At 35.7% G+C, this 19,948-nt stretch overlaps 1 protein-coding gene across 1 annotated transcript in view; it reads left to right on the top strand.

Annotated features, from left to right (window-relative positions):
- LOC139694413 (transcription elongation regulator 1) overlaps positions 1-19,948 on the top strand; it is a 67,312-nt gene that overhangs the window by 1,002 nt on the left and 46,362 nt on the right. The window contains exons 3-7 of the mRNA XM_071592954.1: positions 735-953; positions 6,828-7,248; positions 7,670-7,798; positions 9,700-9,986; positions 13,240-13,372. Of these exons, the coding sequence (XP_071449055.1) occupies positions 735-953; positions 6,828-7,248; positions 7,670-7,798; positions 9,700-9,986; positions 13,240-13,372 (1,189 nt within the window). The remainder of the gene's footprint in view (positions 1-734; positions 954-6,827; positions 7,249-7,669; positions 7,799-9,699; positions 9,987-13,239; positions 13,373-19,948) is intronic.

The following is a 19,948-nucleotide window of genomic DNA, read 5'->3' as shown; positions in this document are numbered from 1 at the left end:
TATTTTAGTATAACATTCTATTGTGAATACATTTGCACATTTAAAAAGTAATAAGTATGGATTTAAGTTTAATATCGTTGCAATGAAATTAATGAATTAATTATTGCAACCCTGGTGGTAGTATTTCTGTCAATTGTCTGTAGGAGTGTATGGTACCGAGTTTAAGCTACACACAAGTCTGATATGAGGAAAAAGAATTCATCTATTTTGTAGGAAGCATGCATTGTACATAGTAAAACTTAGTTTTGTGAAGAATACCATCTGGAAACATAGTTATATGCTGCTCCATCGGAAGGACAGATGTTCAGAGTTGTTATAATTTGCGTAATTAATTCTTTAAAACACGAGTGATGTTTGATAAATAGTGAGCATAGTTAGTCGGGCAAATATTTGGGTATGAATCAGTTTCATTCTATAACCCATTACAGCCCAGCCTGCCATATTCCTTAGTCATATTTCAAGTATCTAGATTGTTTATTCTGTTATTTTGGCTGCTGAATTACCAATCAAATGATGCCCAATTTGCAATTATTCACCTGGCATTTTGTTCCTCTTTTCGTTTAAATCTCTCAATTATGGGCAACATTTTCGATGATTGATATGAATTTTAATGGAAAGTTAATGGTAATTGGGTCAGGGAAAACCTAATATTCATGACATGCACGTGTGTTGATTAATGAATTTTTGTAATGAATTATTATTGGATTTTCTCATGTGGCTATTCCATCCCTCAGCCACCACCTCCCCACATGATGGGTCACATGGGAATGCCCCCTCCTGGTCCCTATGGGCCACCACCCCAGATGGGTGGCCCTCCTCCTCAGCAGCAGCAACAACAACAACAGCAGCAGCCACAGCAACAGCCGCCCCAGAATCAGCAACAACCACAACAGCAGCAACCACCTCCAATGGGAGCTGGAGTGCCTAATACTCAGCAGCCCACATCAAATGCAGTAAGTTGGCGTATTGATTAATTTCTTTCTCAAGTTCTTCATTCTCCTCACTCAGTTACTGCAGTAGTAATTACAATTTTAAATTATTAGACCTGTTTTCAGCATCAAAACAAATAGTTCAAATGGTGTCTACCTGTGGTGCACCCATGATACATTTCTGTTTTCAAAAATGTGAACTTTATCACTTAATTGGCCTCTTCTTTGCTTACTTGACATTTTCCCTGTTACCATGCCCCTCCAGTATACCTCTGCCTCTTAATATATAATTTTTTTACTTTTTTTGCCTTCTTTGACTTTTGCCAAGCAGCTCTCTTCCTTTTGCCACAATTTGTTTGGAGAGAAACAGTGACAAATATGCAGAACATTTACAAAGCCATTTGTGGTCTTGTGGATTCAAGTTGGGACCAATTATTATGCATGGGAAGGCTGTGGGTGAAATTCCATTTTGCGATGAATATACATGTATCATCTTTCTATTCCTTTAGATTTCTGAATTAATTTCAGTCCCTATTATTTCCTCTCTTGAATCCATTTAGAATAGAATTTGATATTAGGTATTTCCCCAGTGGTTTGGGCAATTTATCTTCTATTATCTACTTAAGTAATATTCCTAGTAAAGATAGCTTTGGATGCTATCTGAGAGTTATTTTGTATTAAAGTTCATAATGAAAAATGTCAAAATAAAACTTTGTAAATCTGCATGGAAAACAAACTTAAATGTGATCCAGGTTTCGCTGCGGTGCTGCATCATCAGGCTGTGGGCCTGATACTGCACCACGGTGCGTTTCAGTCTTCCCTTTGTTACTCCTGAAATAATTAATTATATTAGTCCATATAAAATCAAATTCCTCTTGATTGCCCTATATTGTTTCTTCATCTACATCTACATCTACATAATACCCCGCAAGCCGCCGCAAGGGCGTGTGGCGGGGGGTGTTAGGTCACCAACCGTAAAAAAGAAAAATACCACATGCAAAAAAAACAACACGGAAAATTACACCCACAGCAGCGCACACACTCATGCAAAAATCCCTTCATCCAATACTCATGCAAACACATATACCGCAAAACAACTAAAAAACTGCACCCCATGATGCAGCACGAAAGACATTCTACAACACGGAAGCCAGGACACAACAAGTAAGAAATTGAAACATCACTACCACATGAAAATGCACCACGAAACACTCTACCCCCAAAGAGTCTCTAATTGGCAGGGAATGGGACCCAACGTTGCAGGTAGCAGGAATTTGCCCCCGCGGAGAGGGACGAGGGATTGAAAGGGAAACTTAAAAACAGATGAACAGAACATGAATGAGGTCATTCGGAAAGAATGGGTTATTATAGCAAAACACATAAGGTTAGTGGAAGAGCATGCATTTAAATACAACTAATTATTTTTTAGACGCTGAGGGTGGCAAGTGGAATTTTTGCTATCTATAACCCTGCAGTTGCTATCCCGTATTGTCCGTGGGAAGAAGGAGTCCTTGAGTCGGCTAGTTCTGGCATCTATTTCCCGAATTTTATATGCATGATCCAAGCGACTAATGTATGTAGGAGTACGAATAATTTGCGAGACCTCGGTGCTGAAACATGCGGATCTAAATTTATTTAATAATTTCAATCTTGCATTGAATCGTCTCTCAGCCAATGATTCCCACCCCAAATCCATGAGCATTTCGGTGACGCTTTGCGTTTTATCGTAGGAATTTTTTACAAAACGGGCTGCCCGGCGTTGAACCTTCTCAATTTCCCGAATGAGACCTTTTTCACTCGGATCCCACACGCTGCATGCGTATTCTAAATGAGGTTTCTTCCTTCATACCTGCCCTTCTGCTATCTAAAATTCCGATTTACTGTTTAACTTAGTCCCAGGTACATAAGATGCACCCTGGTTTGTCATGTTAGAATTTATGAAAAATATGTGGATCAGACAGAAAGAGAGTTGATGTTACAGTACTAAGTTATCCTGAAATTGGTCCAACCGGGCGGTTTGGTAGGTAATGATAGAGTTCACCCAGTACCAAGCCTATGTAGTGTGAAATTCACACATAGGGTAGGGGGGCTAGTTGTGTTCTCAGTGCCATTTATGGCTTCCCAGGCAGATCTGGTACCCAAAAAATCATATAGCTTGGGTGGAGCTGTAGGTGCTCAGAGGTGCTTACCAAGGAATTGGACCTGGGCCCTCTGGTCAGTAGTCCAACGCTGTACCCCTGGACTACTGTGACCCATAAAGGGGCAGAAGTAGACTAGAGGTTGTGTCTCTGCCTATGGAGCCGAAGGTTGCTGGTTTGATTTCCGCGACAGGCAAAACTTTTTGTGCTTAGAAAAAGTTTTTAAAGGTTTTTTAGAATGAGGCAACCATACATTACCAGAAAAAAACAATGGTATATTGGAAAGACGAAATGAGAAAAATAGACAATTACTAAAAAGCTACCCTGAACCCATGGTGAAAGACAGCAGTAGGCACTGGTGGTGCACACCGAGTGGGTCGGCTTGGCATCAGTTGTGGGCAAGAGTGAAGTTCACGGCAACAGTACTGCAAAGCGGAATGCAACTGGATACCGCCACATTATTCTCCCTCGAATATGCAGTCTAGCATTCAAATAGAGAAAAATGTAGTTATTTCAGTGAACCAATCCTGGGATTGAAATACTGATGATGAATACAAAATTAGCAGCTACATGAATATTAGCATTTATTCATTGTTGAATCCCAGAAATTCATCATTACTGCTGATAAATTATTTCTGCAAGTACAGGGTCGCACCCAAAAGTGGTAGGATTGATTTTTTTACAAGAATTTTATTGACGATATACTTACATCGACTTAATAATCTTCAAAGTATGCTCCTTGAGCTGCTACACACTTAGTATAACGTTGCTCCCATTCCCCGTACGCCCGCTGGAAATTTTCTTTGGGGATGCTGTTGATGACCCTCGTCGAAGCCTCTTGGACGGCCTTTATCGAGTCAAAACGTCGTCCCTTGAGCTGTATTTTCATCAGGGGGAAGAAGAAGAAGTCCGGTGGTGCCAGATCGGGAGAATAGGGCAGGTGCGGCAACGTGGCAACGCCGTATTTGGCCAGGAACTGTCTGACGACAAGCACGCTATGGCAGAATTTTCGGCACCATCTTGGCGCACACCTTGCGCATGGCCAAATCCTGTGAAATAATGCATTGGACGTTGGATGCAGACAGACCCAACTGGTCTGCCATTTCTTCACTGGTTAAGCGTCGGTCTGTGTTCAGCAGTGTCCTTACTCTGTCCACATTCGTGTCGGTTCTTGCCGTCAACGGCCGTCCGGAGCGATGGTCATCTTCAACGAGCTCCCTACCCTCTTTAAACAACTTGTGCCACTCAAATACTGTGGAACGGCTTAAGGCAGTGTCCCCATAAGCCTGCTTGATCATATCGAGGGTCTCAGTTGCCGTCTTCCCAAGTTTCGCACAAAACTTCACGGAATGACGTTGCTCTAAATTCAGATTCATTTTGTTTTTCGACGCGGTCAAAAAGCTTGCTTCACTAAAACGGTGTCCTCACTCAACGACAGCCCGCAGGTGACTGAGGTTGGTGTCGGTCTGTTGGTAAGAGCCTCCACCTAAGCCTGCCAGGCAGACCCCCCCCCCCACCGCTCCGTTCGCGCCAGAGAAAATCAGTCCTACCACTCTTGGGTGCGACCCTGTATATTCTTAGGGGTTCTTACTTTCACTTTCACAATTTCACATTTTAAAAAATACATTGGGATCTCTGCTTTTAATTTTCCACCCGGAGTTTTTCAATCACAGCACTAAAAATCGACATTGTTTCATTCTTGCCATCTAACAACATCATCAGTCACTGCCTTATAACCTTTCCATCGAATTTGAGTTGCAGTTTCAGTGGAAGCTGTGACCATCTAAGAGCACAGGAACAAATACATAGTTTGTGTAAAAAGTTTAAAATAGATTTATTACCGTTTTCGCTTTGATGCCTCATTATTCTCCAATGTACATCCCTGCAGCATTGATACACTATTGCCAACAGCTTTTCCACGACTCAAAAGACTTCCTTGTTGGTGGATTCCAGAAGATCCTTAAGGGCACGCGTGCAAGCTTCTTTGATGGCACTTATGGTGCCATGGTGATATCCTTTGAGGGAGGATTTCACTTTTGGGAATAGGAAATAGTCTGCTGGTGCCAAGTCAGGACTGTAAGGGGGTTGGGAATTGTTTTGATGCTGTTTTTGTCAGGTAGACGGTTACCTCAGAGCCTAAAGCGCTCTAGACCTTCGGGATGAATTTCACAAAGGTCTTTCGCTTTGCCAACTTTTCAGTTTAATTAATGATGTGGACTCTCATCTTATCAATGTCAATATAGTGTGCAATCATGTGCGCACTTAACTGATTGTCTGAATTTGGCCCTTAGCATACATGTCAAGAAAAAACTGTTGCTGATACTATTAATAAAAACCTTGTATTTTTTTATTAAAAATCTGCATTTACTAAATCTACCTGCACCCTCTTTTCTCATGTACTCGCCTTGATTGGAAGTGGGTCAAAATACTCGAGCTACATAATGTTGAATGCCTGTAGTCTCCAGGGTTTATCAAGAGAGATGCAATGTATGCATGCATTAGTAGGGGGGCGACATCCCCAATGACTCCCACTCAACATGTATTAAGTTTTGTGGCAGCACCACGTACCAGATGAAACTAAACTTACTGCATTGTATACATCTATTTGTTACATTTATTTGAGAATTATTTTAGGAAGTTCTTTCAGAAAAATATTAAAACTCATTGCTTATTACTGACTCGAAACATTGATTTTATCAAAATTTGTAATAAAGGCAACCGTTTTTCATGCTTGATGAAAGGAAAAAATAATTATTTTTCCTGTACATTGGCTTGCATTTGTAGTGCAAAGGTGTAGTTGCATACCCCTGGTCTATGGAAATGTGGTACTTCTTTTCTCTTCGCTACTGCGAAAATGTTCGGTCTTTTCTTTTATAATCTTTAGCATCCAACTTTTTCTCATTATTTCATTTGCTCACTTTTCTGTCTTCTTTAGATTTCACCTTGCCACTTCCTCTCTTCTCACATCATATCTAAAACCTTGCTGTGTATCTTTCTTATCTTTATGCAGTATACCCATTTTTAATTCACTTCTTACAGTGTTTATTTTACTAAAGCTATATTGTTATTTATGCTGTCTTAATTTCCCACTTGTACTATGCCTATTTTCTACCAAAATTTACCCAAATATGTACATAACTCCACCTGATCAAGTTTATTACCTTCTACTTTTAATATTTACTTTACCCTTTATACTTCTTGATAGTTAATTCCATTCATGTTGTCTAGAGAAATACTCTTTATTCGGTGGTGCCCAACATCCTGCCAGTGATTAATGGATCCCAAATGGGATCAGATGTTTAAGCACGTAAGAATGGATGCTGTGTAACTATCATTTGAGCTCTGACCTTTCAACCTATCTGCATGGTTCACCCTAGCAAGAGCAGTTGTTGATGTTCCTACCAGTACACTTCCAAGTCTCATTGAAACATTGAAAATTCCTACCACCACATGAAGATTGTATTCAATGGAAAGGAGGAAATTCATCATCCCTATTTTAGTGAATATTTTCACTAGATAAGTGTGGAGTGAAGTGTAGTTAATGCATCAGTCATAACAAAAAAATTAAGATGTGTAAGAAAGGCGCATTACTGTGGCACTGGATATTGGGGAAAAGATTATGTGGAAGAATTAAAGTGATAATCTCGATTATTTCAATGGCTACTTTTTGCAAGAGATGTCAAATGTGCTAGTCACAACATCTATTGGTAATTTCTTAATATATTAATAATGATTTCTTATCCTGCTATTTGTTTTACAGGTGAATGCTTTGGCTGGTATTGATCTTAGTGGAGAAATATGGGTGGAAACAAAAAGTGGAGAAGGAAAATCTTATTTTTATAATGCAAGGACACGAGAGACCACGTGGACTAAACCAGAAGGAAGTGGTGTTAAGGTGTTATCTCAGGAACAGGTTGAAGCTATGGCTCAGGCTGCAGGGGTTACCCCTGGGGGTAATAGTGGTCCTGTTCCCAATCAGCATGTCGCTGGCCCTCCACCCGGTGCAGGACCTGTGCAGGGTCCTGGTCCTGGTGGGCCTCCCATGGGTGGAGGGGGGCCACCAGGTGCTGGGCCTCCTCCTGGCACTACTGTTGGAGTAGTACCTGCTCCTGGTGGCGGAGCTGCCAAGGGAGGACCAGATGGTGATGGCCCCGAAGGTCCTGGAGTTCCGCCTGGGCCTGGTTTGTGATTTTTTTTTAGTATTCTGTATCTGTACCATGCTTTCACATATTTACTTGTGGAAAGACTTAGAAGTATATGGGATGCCTACCCCAGGGCTATGTGGGCTTTTGCTATTAGTAATTTGAATCGTCAGACTTGAGTTCAAACAGAGTAAGCAGTCTTGATAAATTATTCCATTTCTCACCTCAGCAATAGCTCTATTGAATCTCTGTGGCCTCCCTTGCATGACAAGGATTATACAAATGCAAAATTTCAGTTCGGCCAAATTTACTGAAGTTGTCATTTTATTCATATGAGGGACTTGATTACTTTTTCGTTATTCTTTTTTTTTATCCTTCTTCGGTGATCTTCATACATTAAAATAGAAATTAATGTATTCATTTACTATCATGGTAAAGGTTATACTGCCCCCTTTCCTAGGTAATAGTGGTGCCATGCCGAACACAATGCAGCCACCTCCTGGAATGATGCCACCACCTCCTGGGATGCCACCCTTTGGGGGACCGCCTCCATATGGGGGTCCACCTCCTTATGGAATGCCTCCTCCAGGTTTGTGAATTATCAATTCTTTCAATCCTACTCCTAGTTGCCTGGCATATTTCTGGAAAAGAATTAAATTATCGAATGTTCATTAAAGTAACATCTTTTTATACATTTCTGGGAAGGCATGAAGCAGAATAGTTTTGGCTGAATCATAAACTAATTGTTTAAGGTTTTTAATTTGCTGAATTTTTGAAAAATGGGATGATAGAGCTTTATCCATTAAGGCACATTCTTAAGTGGCTACATATAGCATCATGGTATTCAAGGAATAGCTTTAATAATAATAATAATTTTATTGGACATTGAACAAAATAGTTTTGCAATAGTCTTCGTCATAGAGATACATAGTTTAGAGATTATGGTTACATAAACACATATTTAGATGCAACGGGTAAATATCAAATTTCTCAAAATACATTTGGTGAGACAAATGATTGTATGTCTTATCATGGACCACACAATTTTTGAATCAAAAAACTCATTTACTGAGTAGAATGCTTTTTTAGTCAGCCAGTTCCGGATAACTTTCTTAAACTTGGGCACACTCACAACTTTAGCCTCAGAGGGCAATCTATTAAACAAACGAATTTTTAGAATATTGAAAGAATTGCTGTTCTTGGCTAATCTGCAATAGGGAATGTCTAGTGTATCACTGTTCCTTGTATTATGAGAATGGAAGTTAGACCTTTTCTCGAAAGCGCTAAGGTTTTCCTTAACATTACATAAGCATTTATAGATATACAGACTATGAAGAGTCATAATGCCCGAATTACAGAACAGAGGTTTACAATGTTCTCTTGGGGGTGAAAAGGAAATAATTCTGACTGCCTTTTTTTGCATCTTAAATAACATATTTGTGGAAGGTGAGTGGCCCCAAAGTACAATACCATAGTTTACATTTAATGGTACTCGGGAGATTAGATATGGTACTTAGTGAGAAGACCAGGGACTGAGTTTTATCATTATTTAGAACCAGACCATCTGCAGAAAACCAGAGATCCATAGATTTAATAGATTGTACTTTAAAATGCCACCATGCTATAATTGAAAAACCACTGTACCCTAATTTTCTTTTGTCTCCAGTTTGTTTTTATTTGATTGTTAACAATAAATAGTTATTTTGTCAACAATTCAATTAATTTGATTCTGCATTATTAGCTCTGGGTTTGCAGATTACTGTTGCATCAAGGTTTTTAGCTATAGAAATACCTGGGAACATACTTAACTTTCAGTGGGAGCTGGGAAAAACTGTGAATTTGAAGAAAATTTGGCTCTTATTCCCATTAAATGAATGTATTGTGTAGATAAATATATTTATACTTAAGTTTCAAAGTTCGTGTTCCATTGAGGTTCTTTATTCACTGATAACTAAATGCAAAATACTGAAAACTCATATTGAGTGAGGCAAAATCACCAGTGCCTGTTGGAACAGTGCTTTCAATTGTGGTGTATTTTGATACCGAGAAAGTGATAAAAGTTTCAGTATCAAAAAGAATTTGAGATAGATGGTTATTTTATTAAATAAATGTCTTGACAAAATATTACTGCTGGCATAAATCAGCCAAAAGTTTTTGTTCAAATGTGTAGGAGTGTGTGAATAAAAATGCAGTATGTCTAAAGTCTAATTCGTTGTCTCGGGCGTGACTTCATGGAATCGACTTAACATAATGAAAAGAGAAACTTTGTAATTCCACATAGATACATAGATCTATGTGGAATTACAAAGTTTCTCTTTTCATTATGTCTTAAGTCTAAATGAAAGTGACAGTATTTATTTGAATGGCTCTCATTAATGTTAAGTAAATATGATTGATTTTTGAAGTCATTGGGACAAAATCATTTAATTTATTTTGTAATTGGTATATAAGTGCCTTTTCCTATTGTGACATTAAAAATATGCTTGAAAGGGTGTGGTTTTTCCCCAGGTTATGGTGGCTATGGAGGATATCCTCCAGGAGGCATGCATCCTGGAATGCCAGGTCCAGGTGGTAGTGGGGGTGGTCCCCCTGGCTGGGGAATGCCTCCACAAGGTGGTGGGCCTGGTGGCCCTGCTCCTCCGGTTGGCCAGCATCCAGGGCCCCACCCAGGTCATGTTCAACCACATGTACAGCCCCATCCTCATCCTGGCCCAGAAGCTATGACAGCCGGAGGGCCTGTGGCAGGGATGCCTCCTGTGGACGGAATGGCTCCACCGGTGTGTATAAAATTTTTACTTCGTGTTTAGTTGAATTAAGAAGCTTAATAGTCAATTTGGAAGTGTGCTGGAAAACAAAGGCTGTATAAGGATTGGAATTGACTTCCCTACCATTGTGTATGAATTTCTGACACCATTGGGCTTAGCATTGCATGAGTGTGACCCTCACATCTCACAGCCTTTTAGGTTGATAATATTTGGTGTATAATTGAACCGTCTTCATTAAAAGCTGAGTTGATGCATTTTAGAACTTCATATATATGTCGAATTTTGGTAGTATATACCTTAAGACAAACAATACTATTTATTAATATTCAACTCACTGGTAGTTAAGAAAGATTGCCATTTGTTATCACTAGATGCTTAGGGTGCTTAACAGTGGCACATTTATTTTGGGAAATATGTTAAATGCGTAATTTAAAAAATTTAATTTCCAACCTTATGTTACCAAATGCCAATTTGATGACACAAGGTCTGTTGGGAAGGTATCCAGCCATGCAAAATTTTAAGAAAAATAGTCTACCTATAACAATGAGGCCTTAGTCTCATTCGAAGTACTCCCGTTAAGACCTCACACACTTATCCGTGCCTCTTTCACTTTACAAAACAATCTGCTTAGTCCTTTTTGGAATGGTCATCAGCTGCCTAACTCACTATATCTAATTCACATTATTACCAATACCAAATAGTCACTGGTTGGTTAATTCCTATGCCTTTCTTGATATTTTGGCCTTCAAAGTGAAAATACCATGTAACAATGGTTGCTCTACTGCTGGTGTTATTTTGAATTATTGAAATATCCCTCTGGCTAGCAAAAGCATATTGTTTCATTTCCATCAGATAACTTTGCTAATGATAACTAGTTCATTGATAATTTTATTAATTAACTTCATCTTAAAAACTATTTTACCATTAAAAGCTTATTTATATGAACCAATATACCTGTACAGTGGAGCCTCATAATAGGAGCATAATTTGTTCCACAATCTTTTTGTAACATAAAACACTCCTTTATTGTAACTACTTTTTGCATTTTAATTAATGTGAAATAAACTGATGCATTCTATACCAAAAATAAAATTAAATTGAATGCATGGAAAAGAAAAATTAATTATGTTCAAGGTCTATTCAAAGAAAACTATGTATACATTGTTTAGGATCATGGATCAAGTTCACCTTTTCTTTTATTGCAGAATGAAGCAACCAGGAATGCAAACTTGATTTGTAAATCCAAAAAAGAATCAAAATTAATAGTTAATTATTAATGATACACACCTAATTCCTTTTTACTAGGAAGTTGCCTTGAGACATTTTTTTTTGCTGATGCTTCAAAATTTTGTTCAACTACAACTCAGAATTGTCATTAAACAAATTTCTGATGCCCATCGCCACTATCTTACTAGGGTGATGCCTCATTGGTATGGTATGATGCTATAGTTTCCTGTGATCTCCACATCACATTTAGCTAATCACTATTGATTATTCTGAATAAAAGTTTGGAAAAATGTGAGATCGCTAGCGACACTAAGATGCTGGTGGAATGAATGCTAAACACAAACTGAAGTAGCAGGTGTGCAATCATACAGGGAATTCCCCTCTCTACCTGCTACGCGGGTAATTTTCGGGACCAATAATTTCGCTCATGATGTGATTATTTTGTGAGGTGCTCATTAAGTGAGGTTCCACTGTACATTATTATAGCATAAAAATTAATTATAGACATGCAGCTAGCTACAGCCTCAGTCACTGTAATGACATGGATTTCAGTAAGCTTAACTACTGTTTTGGAGCATAGGCAGTAGTTACCAAAGTTTTTAGAATGTCTGATTCATAAGTTATTAATTTTCTTTAGTCTCAACCAAAGGAATCATTGTTTCATTAATTGTGAGGCAGTTTTGATGTTGGTGACTTCAATGATATCCATCTAGAAAATCATGACATGAATTTATATGCTTAGCTAAGGAGTAGATAAGATGAAAGGCATGAACTCTAAATGTGTGAAAGTTTATCATGCCTCTCTTATGTATGGCAATGTCTTTAAATGTGGTCTAAAACTTAAGTTCCTTCATCTGAACTAGCTCATATTTTCGCCGACTATGGTGCTGCACAGAATTAGAAAATATTCGTAGACTTTCTAGAAGAATTCTAGAAGTTCCTGGACTGCAATAATAACTGAAAGCTCTACTATGCATTGTTAGAACAAAACCCCCCACACTGCCATGATTTGTTTATTGTTATATGGCCTGCGTATCATCCATTGATATTTAATCTATTGCAAGTGCCCAGGGTTGAAAATAAACTTGGTTTTTTAGTGTAATTTCTCTTCCAAGATGTTAATCACCAAGTCTGGTGTGTTTTCTAATTTATTCATTGAGCAGTACTTGTTTTTTTTATTCGGACCAGAAGGGTCTACTGGAAAAGGATTCCAAAGCAAACCCATATATCAGCAGAGGGTAATGCATTGCCCGGCTACAGCCAATGAAAAACCATCTCATCCTGATATTTTGTGCCAATGCAAGCAGCAATTTGAGAATTAAACCACTGCATGGTTACCATTCAGAAAGTCCGTGATCCTTCAAGAAGTGTGAAACCTAGAAAAGCTGGCTAAATGTTATGTGGAGGTTATGGTAAACTGTTGCAGCATACATTAAGAAGCATAACACTAATAAGGCAGTGCTCTGAGTGCTTCAAATTTATTAAATGATAATGCTCTCATATGTACGCAACATTTGGAAGTCTCTAGACAGGTTTCTGGTAAAAAAGAACTAGGACTGGATCATAAATAATTAACTAATTATTTCAATTATTTTTTGTTTTCTGTAAATCAAATTAGCATTCCAGGAGAGTTGTTGGAAGAAAAGATGATGATGATTCATCATTCTAAACAAAATATATCTTTTTTTTATAAACCATATGCATAAAATATTTTTTTCGGCATGGAACACATTATTGTATTTTAGATTAACTCATTTGGGAAAAATGATTTTGATCAATAAGTGTTTCACTTAACAAGAATGATGTCTAAATTTTGTGTTCATTGGGCGAGGTTCCACTGTAATTGGATAATCTAAGCTGAAAATGGTATATGAAATTGCTGGTAAAATTTTTTCATTGTGATTACCTATTTCATCCATTTAGCTTGATTTGTAAAATCTTAAAATAGATACTTGTTGATTTGGAAATTTCAATTGAGCAATATTCATAATGTAGGTCAAAATAAATTAGATCTAAGGAAGAATAATTTTTTTTACAGATTGATCCTGATTTACAGGCAAGGGCAGCAGAATGGACTGAACATCGTGCTCCTGATGGGCGGTCATACTTCTATAATGCTAAGGCCCAAGAGTCCACGTGGGAAAAGCCACAGGCATTGAAAGACCTTGAGAGTGAGTTTGTGCCCTTGTTTAAGATTTTAAAATATTCGTTAGTCACATGAGCCAAGTTATTTTTTTTATTTTGGTGACATGTGACATCCTTCAAATACATTTCTTATATGCAATTTGTATAAATATTTCCTCAACTAAAAAATCCCTTTGAATAATTTAAATATTATAATCAGTAGTGCAGATTTTTTTAATTTGGCTACTTCAGCATTATTATTTTCATGTGTATATTAAGGAATTTACCCTGTTTGTTAATTCTCAGAGTAAACTTGAAATATCAATAATGGAAATCTACCCATCTGATAATGTAGGGCTTCTCTCATTAATGCTAGCAATTTGAGCCATATCTACCACTTTTTTAAATATAAAACGTTTAAAATGAGATCAGTGATAAAGTTAATGAAGAAATTTGTTTTTGAATGTTCATCTAAATTATTTGTGAATGACACAAGGTGCCTGATGTTGTATCAAAAGAAGCCAAGGCAGAAGTTGTTTATGTATGACACAAGGTGCCTGGTGTTGTACGAAAGGAAGCCAAGTCAGAAGTTTTTTTTGTATTATGGTAAATCAACAATTTCTGTTATCTATCTTCTCTTAAAATGAATCAAGGATTGAATAACCATAAAATTGATATATTTGGAATGTTAATTTTATACTTATCCATGAAAAAATTGGAGTTTTCATGATTTTATGTGTAGAAAAATTCCTTTTAATTTTCACGTGGAAGACTTGATTTATAGTTTATGTTACCTCACTAATTTTTTCAATGTATATTTTACCCAAAATAGTAATAATGCCGATTTATATAAATTAATTTAAAAAATAAACTGCAGAAATGTTGTGCAAGTAAATGAAGCACTGTTACTTGCAAACTACACACAAATGCTAGAAGTAATAATAATAATAATCATAATCATTTATCTTGTCTATTTTTTATCTTTGTTGCCTTTTCTCACCTGCAGTAAAGAATATGGATTCTTTGCATGTTTGAATTTGGTGCTGGCCTCTTAGTTTTATTTTTGTTGATCTATTAATCAGAGATTTATTTATGTGATACTTTTTACTAGGCATGAGCTGATGCTGATTTCAGATAAAAATTATTAGAAAATTGTTGCATTTAAGGCTGTTGTTATTGGATTGCAGCAAATACTAATTATGAAATCTGATAACTTGATCCCACAACGGTATGTACATGCTGCTGTGGCACTAACTTGTACTGGTCATTGAACACATTTTACTCTATTTAGTTTAAAATTATCATGATAGAAATTTCTTTTGAAAGGAATGTTGTTTCAAAACCTGAAAATGTTCTCCTTTTTCATTCTGTTTGACTAATTCGAAATTGAACCCTGGAAAGTATATTTTGTATGTTTTGTCGCCATTTTTATATGGGTGGAATCAATATATTTATAAGAACAAAGTACTATGATAATATGAAAGCAGAATATTTATTCCTCAGAAAGCTAAACCAGCCATGTAGCAGGTAAAAACAAATGACTAGGGAAGGAAGAATATTGACAAAGGATAGCTGTTATGGATTCATATTAGTCATATGATGCCAATTGAAATATGTCAATTGCATGTTAATTGTTAAGAAGTTATTTGTTGCATATTAATGCTATATGTATGCTCGCATTGAAAGAGAATATGTAATTCTTAGTGCTAATGAATATAAGGGAACTGATAATGAGATAAGTAGGGTTAGTTCAAAAAATTTTCAATTTAAACATTAAATATGGTTGATAACCTTTTAATGTGTGAAATTAAAATTTTTTCGCATTTATAAAAATATATAAAAAAGTATATCAAAATTCCAAAGCATTAAATTATCTTCACAATTGTAATTTTAATGAACTTATGAGGTGCTAGGAAAAGAATTTCATGGATTAAGCACATGGAAAATTGGGAGTTTACTGTATTTCAATGTAAATGAATTTATATCCATTCCAAAAATGTGAAAAGTTGTTTGTATTTATGAAAATAGCTGGCAATTCAAGGTTAGCGATTGCATATGAAAAATTCATAAGAATTAAGTTAATACTATGAGTCACTAGGTACATCAAATTTCACAAAATGAAATAAGAAATGCAAAGAAGAAAAAAATAATTTTTGATGCATGTATAATTGATTATTCTAGCAGAATGGTAATGGGAATTGATATCCAGAAAATCCTATTCTTGGGTCCTTATATTTTGCCATGTTTACAAAATCAGATATTTTCACATTTAATTGGTATTTTCTTAAAAAAGACTACTGATTTTTACTTTGGAAATTACATCCAACTACTTACTGATGGCTATATCTGTTTCAGATGATAGATCTCTCACAAAGTACATGCTTAAAATTAAACTATTTCCATTAAATGTTATTAAAAATTGTAATGGCATGTATACTCACACATTATTGTACTATCATTACTGGTATGTGTGTATATTTTCTGGAAATTTTCAAAATCTTGCCAAATTTTGGTGTCATAGTTTCCAATTAAGGTGCCCCATACTTATTGTGAATTGAAGCTACGTATTTTTTGCAAATTAATAATAAGTGAATCACAGAAATAATGGGATGTTGGATGGATTTTGAAAAATTGCTAATAAATCAGGTTGTGGATATAGGTAATCGAATTCTTATTTTGAATACATGGTGTGAATAGTTTTTTGGGTGAATTTAATTTTTAGTTTTTGTGAAGAATGAAAGGTATAAATATGAAAATTTTAGTTTCTATCTTTTATCCTCAGCTAGAGGCTATTTCCAGCATTCTATGCATATTAATTTTATCATTTTTGCTATTTGTCATGATGAAGAGTTGAACTCTCCTGACACAACAATAATTCATGATCTACAAACAGCTGATGCAAATGTTCTCAAAGCACAGTCAACATTGAGGAACTGTGGCAGAGGTGTAGTTCGATGGCTACTAAGGGACCAGCCTCAGATACAATCAGTATAATAAAGAGTATATTTTGGGTAATAACTTGGTAATTAATCACTATTAAACTTAGTATTTGTGTGTCTTGGTTTAATCATATCCAGTATTTTAATTATCAACATTTTAATGGGAAGAGAATGATTGGGTCTGTTATCCTTGCTGTATGATTTCTCTTGGACGCTTTATAAGGCTTTTTATATTATTAAACTACTTATTGTTATTATCAGTGGGGATTTTTCATTGATGAAGATGGGAAAAATTTTAATAATTTTTAATAGTATAACTTTTTCAATCATTCCCTTAATCTTAGTCTACTGATGATTAAATTATATAGGACACTTTCATGTGGCATTGACTTTATTCTTCCCTTTACCTGCGCTAATTAATATAATTAATTTCACATGCTATACCCACTTTCATTTATTAAGAGACACCTGTATAGATATAAAATTGCTTTCAGGGTCATATGTGTATGTTATGACTATTCATGCACTCCAGGACACTTAATTTTCTTCCAGATAATCACAAGTTTTCATTTTTATTATAGGATGGCATATTTTAATGTTAATTATCATATTGTTGTTAACACTAGGTTTCTTCTTTAAATAGCGAGAGTGAAGTGTATAAATTTCTCTGGTCAACCAACTTTGGCTATAATGCCTCGTGCAAATTGGTAGTTAATATCAATATGAGAGAGAGGCAATTGCCAGATTATTGGCCCTTACAAGAGACATTCCCTTTTCTCTTGTTCTCACACCCTGATGTTAGTGGGTTAATGACACTGTATCCATTGGAAAATTTCCTATCACATTCTATTAAATTTTTGGGTACAACTGCAAAATGATGAGCTTTCTAAAACAAAATCTTCCTCCATATGAAGATGACCTAAGCAAGTAACTGATAATGCTTCTTTAAATGAAATTTGAGCAGTCTAAATTTTATTTCCTTCAGCAAGTTTTTTTAGAAACTCATTTTTGGAAGTCTGCCTAATTTAGCTGTAAACATAATTTTGACATCATTGACTGAATGTCCATTATGGAACCATGATTTAGTGTGTTAAGACATATATAGAAGCTATCTGCACCAGATATAAGGGGGTTAGGACTGTTGGTGATTTTGATTTGTTAGCTCAGTGTAAGAGTGATGGTAGGGATGATTAGTTGCTGGGACCATAGAAAGGCCATTAAGTAGACATTGTGCCATAGTCTTTTAAAGTACGAGGACCCTATTCTCCAAAATAACTGTGTTCCCTGCTGATTACTGTCTGCTTTTGGGAGTGTAGTCTGGGTACCGACAGAGAGCATTGGAATACTGTATCTGTACTGAATCTGAGATACAAGTCCAAGTCATTGGAGCTTTTTTTCCAATTGATATATCCGTCACATTTTTGGAATGAACAGGATAAATAATTTAATACACTTACTTCTGACTTGGTTAAAAGTCTGGGATATTTCATTAGCATAAATTTTGCAAATGTTAATCTTATTTGCTGGTCAACCATGTGTGTAGCGGTTAGGTGTCTGAACTACAAGTAATCAAATAACAGTAATTTTATTTATCCTAGATTTTTTTATAAGTATGCCTCGAATTAACGAAGAATCAAGGAAATATTTACCAAGTGAAACTGTGTGCAAAATGATGGCCATGATAGCCAAGAACTTATGCATAGCTGATTTTCCGTAATTTTCATTTATGAAGTGGTCAACTGTTTAATTAGTGGCCTCAATTGTCCTGGATAATCAGTACTCAACTGTATATTCAATTTTAATCAGAATTGTCTTGGGCTTCTATAGCTGTATAGGTGTTGTTTAAGGATTTAAAATGTGAAAATTTCAAATTCAATTATTTAAGTAACTTCAATTCATTAAAAGGGTTAGTAGTTTGAAATTTTGCTTAGCACTATTTGGATATTTATAAATCTTGGTTCTGACCTATCCGTACAAAATGAACAAAGTTATCATTAAAATTGGAGCTTTTGTATTTGAGTTTCTTTCAATCATTTGAATATCTCTGTAGCGTAGAATTTTGATTCTATTTAGAATTTTGATTTATTTGACAGTGCTACTTTTTTTAAATGTATCATCAAAAAAGTTGACTGAGTCAATCAAGGCTTTAGTGGGTAGTTTGCAATTTGAGGGAGTCTTACATAGATTAAATTGATGATATCAAAGTGACTAGACAAATTATTTGTATGGTAATTTAAGATAATTTGATGAATAACATATTTTTTCAAACGATACTATATTATTCATGAAAAAATATTTAATTTATACAAAATTGTGGTGAATTAGACTATTGGTTTTTCATACATTATTTAAAAAAAATTAACTTAATGCCATGTACATTTCATCCCAGAGCAAAGTAGAGGATATATATCTGACTGACCCAAACAAGGTGTGTAGAGTCTTCTGCCAGGCCCCTGCTGCAATGTGATAGCAGTGGAGGTATCAGTGATATGATATTGTCAGACTTTGTGTAAGATAAATCTAAATCTAAGTGCTAAAACCACTTGTTGATATTTCAATTTAATATATCTGCATTGAAATGCTGGTAAACTTAAAAACAATTTATTAGATGGTGCTTGAGCTTTAGTAAATGACATAATATTTTCGAATATTCTTTGTCTACGAGAGTCGCCAATGCCAAAAGAAATAATTAATGCGTATATATTGTTAAGTATTTCAATTAAATTGCTGATCTTTTATCCCATCACACACTATTTCACCTATTTTAACATCCCTGTGCCTATCCCCTAATGATGCTCCTATTTAATCCTCACCACAGTGATGAGTGGATACTCATAATGGGGAGTATTGATTACAAAAATCCTATTAATACTACATGGATTAAAAGAATTTATCAAAAGACTGAATTAAACTAAAGATAGTAAAAATTGGCCTTATGATTCTTGGAAATTCAATTAAAAAAGTTGTATCAACTGATATCACTTTTAAACAATTACTGATGGAATATTTAAAAAATATGACATTTGTCAAAAAGAATAGTCTTTCTGTTGGGTCCATTTACTGCTTTACTTGTAGATAAATCAGACTTGTCTCCTGGAAAGTATTCCTCTTGGCTTTGAACACATGCTAAAGTTTATGCTGTCCATGGATTGCATCTTGGAAAGCATTTAGAGGGAAGAAGATGTCGTAATGATTTTTATTCTATCTCCTTTATTGTCTGAAACCAGCAACCTTTTAGGGTGGATTTTAACTTTTGGGAACAAGACAAAATCGGCAGGGGCCAAATCTGGAGAGTATGGTGGCTGGGGTACCACACTCCTCTGATTCTTCTCCAGAAATTCATGGATAAGGAGCAAGGCGTGAGTAGGTGCATTTGTCATGGTACAGCATCCAGGTCTTGTTTGTCCACGCCTCCTTTGCACTTTCTCTCGAGTGATTTATTACCTCCAAATGTTCTTCTTTATTAATGGGTTTGACATTGCAGAAAAATATCATGATGAAGAATTTGATTTCAATAAATAAAAATGCCAATATTGTGTTCACAACTAAGCAAATCCGACATGCTTTTAGGGTCTCAGAAACAAATGCCCCTCCCATTACAATGGTAGCCCTTTAGTTTCAGTATCATATCTATAAACTTACATTTAATAAAATTTTTCAGAAAGTTTTCATCTGATTTTAAAT

This window comes from Hetaerina americana, unplaced genomic scaffold (assembly GCF_022747635.1).
Source record: "Hetaerina americana unplaced genomic scaffold, ioHetAmer1.1.p SCAF_5, whole genome shotgun sequence".
NCBI lineage: Eukaryota > Metazoa > Arthropoda > Insecta > Odonata > Calopterygidae > Hetaerina > Hetaerina americana.
This window is presented reverse-complemented; position numbering and strand designations above follow the sequence as displayed.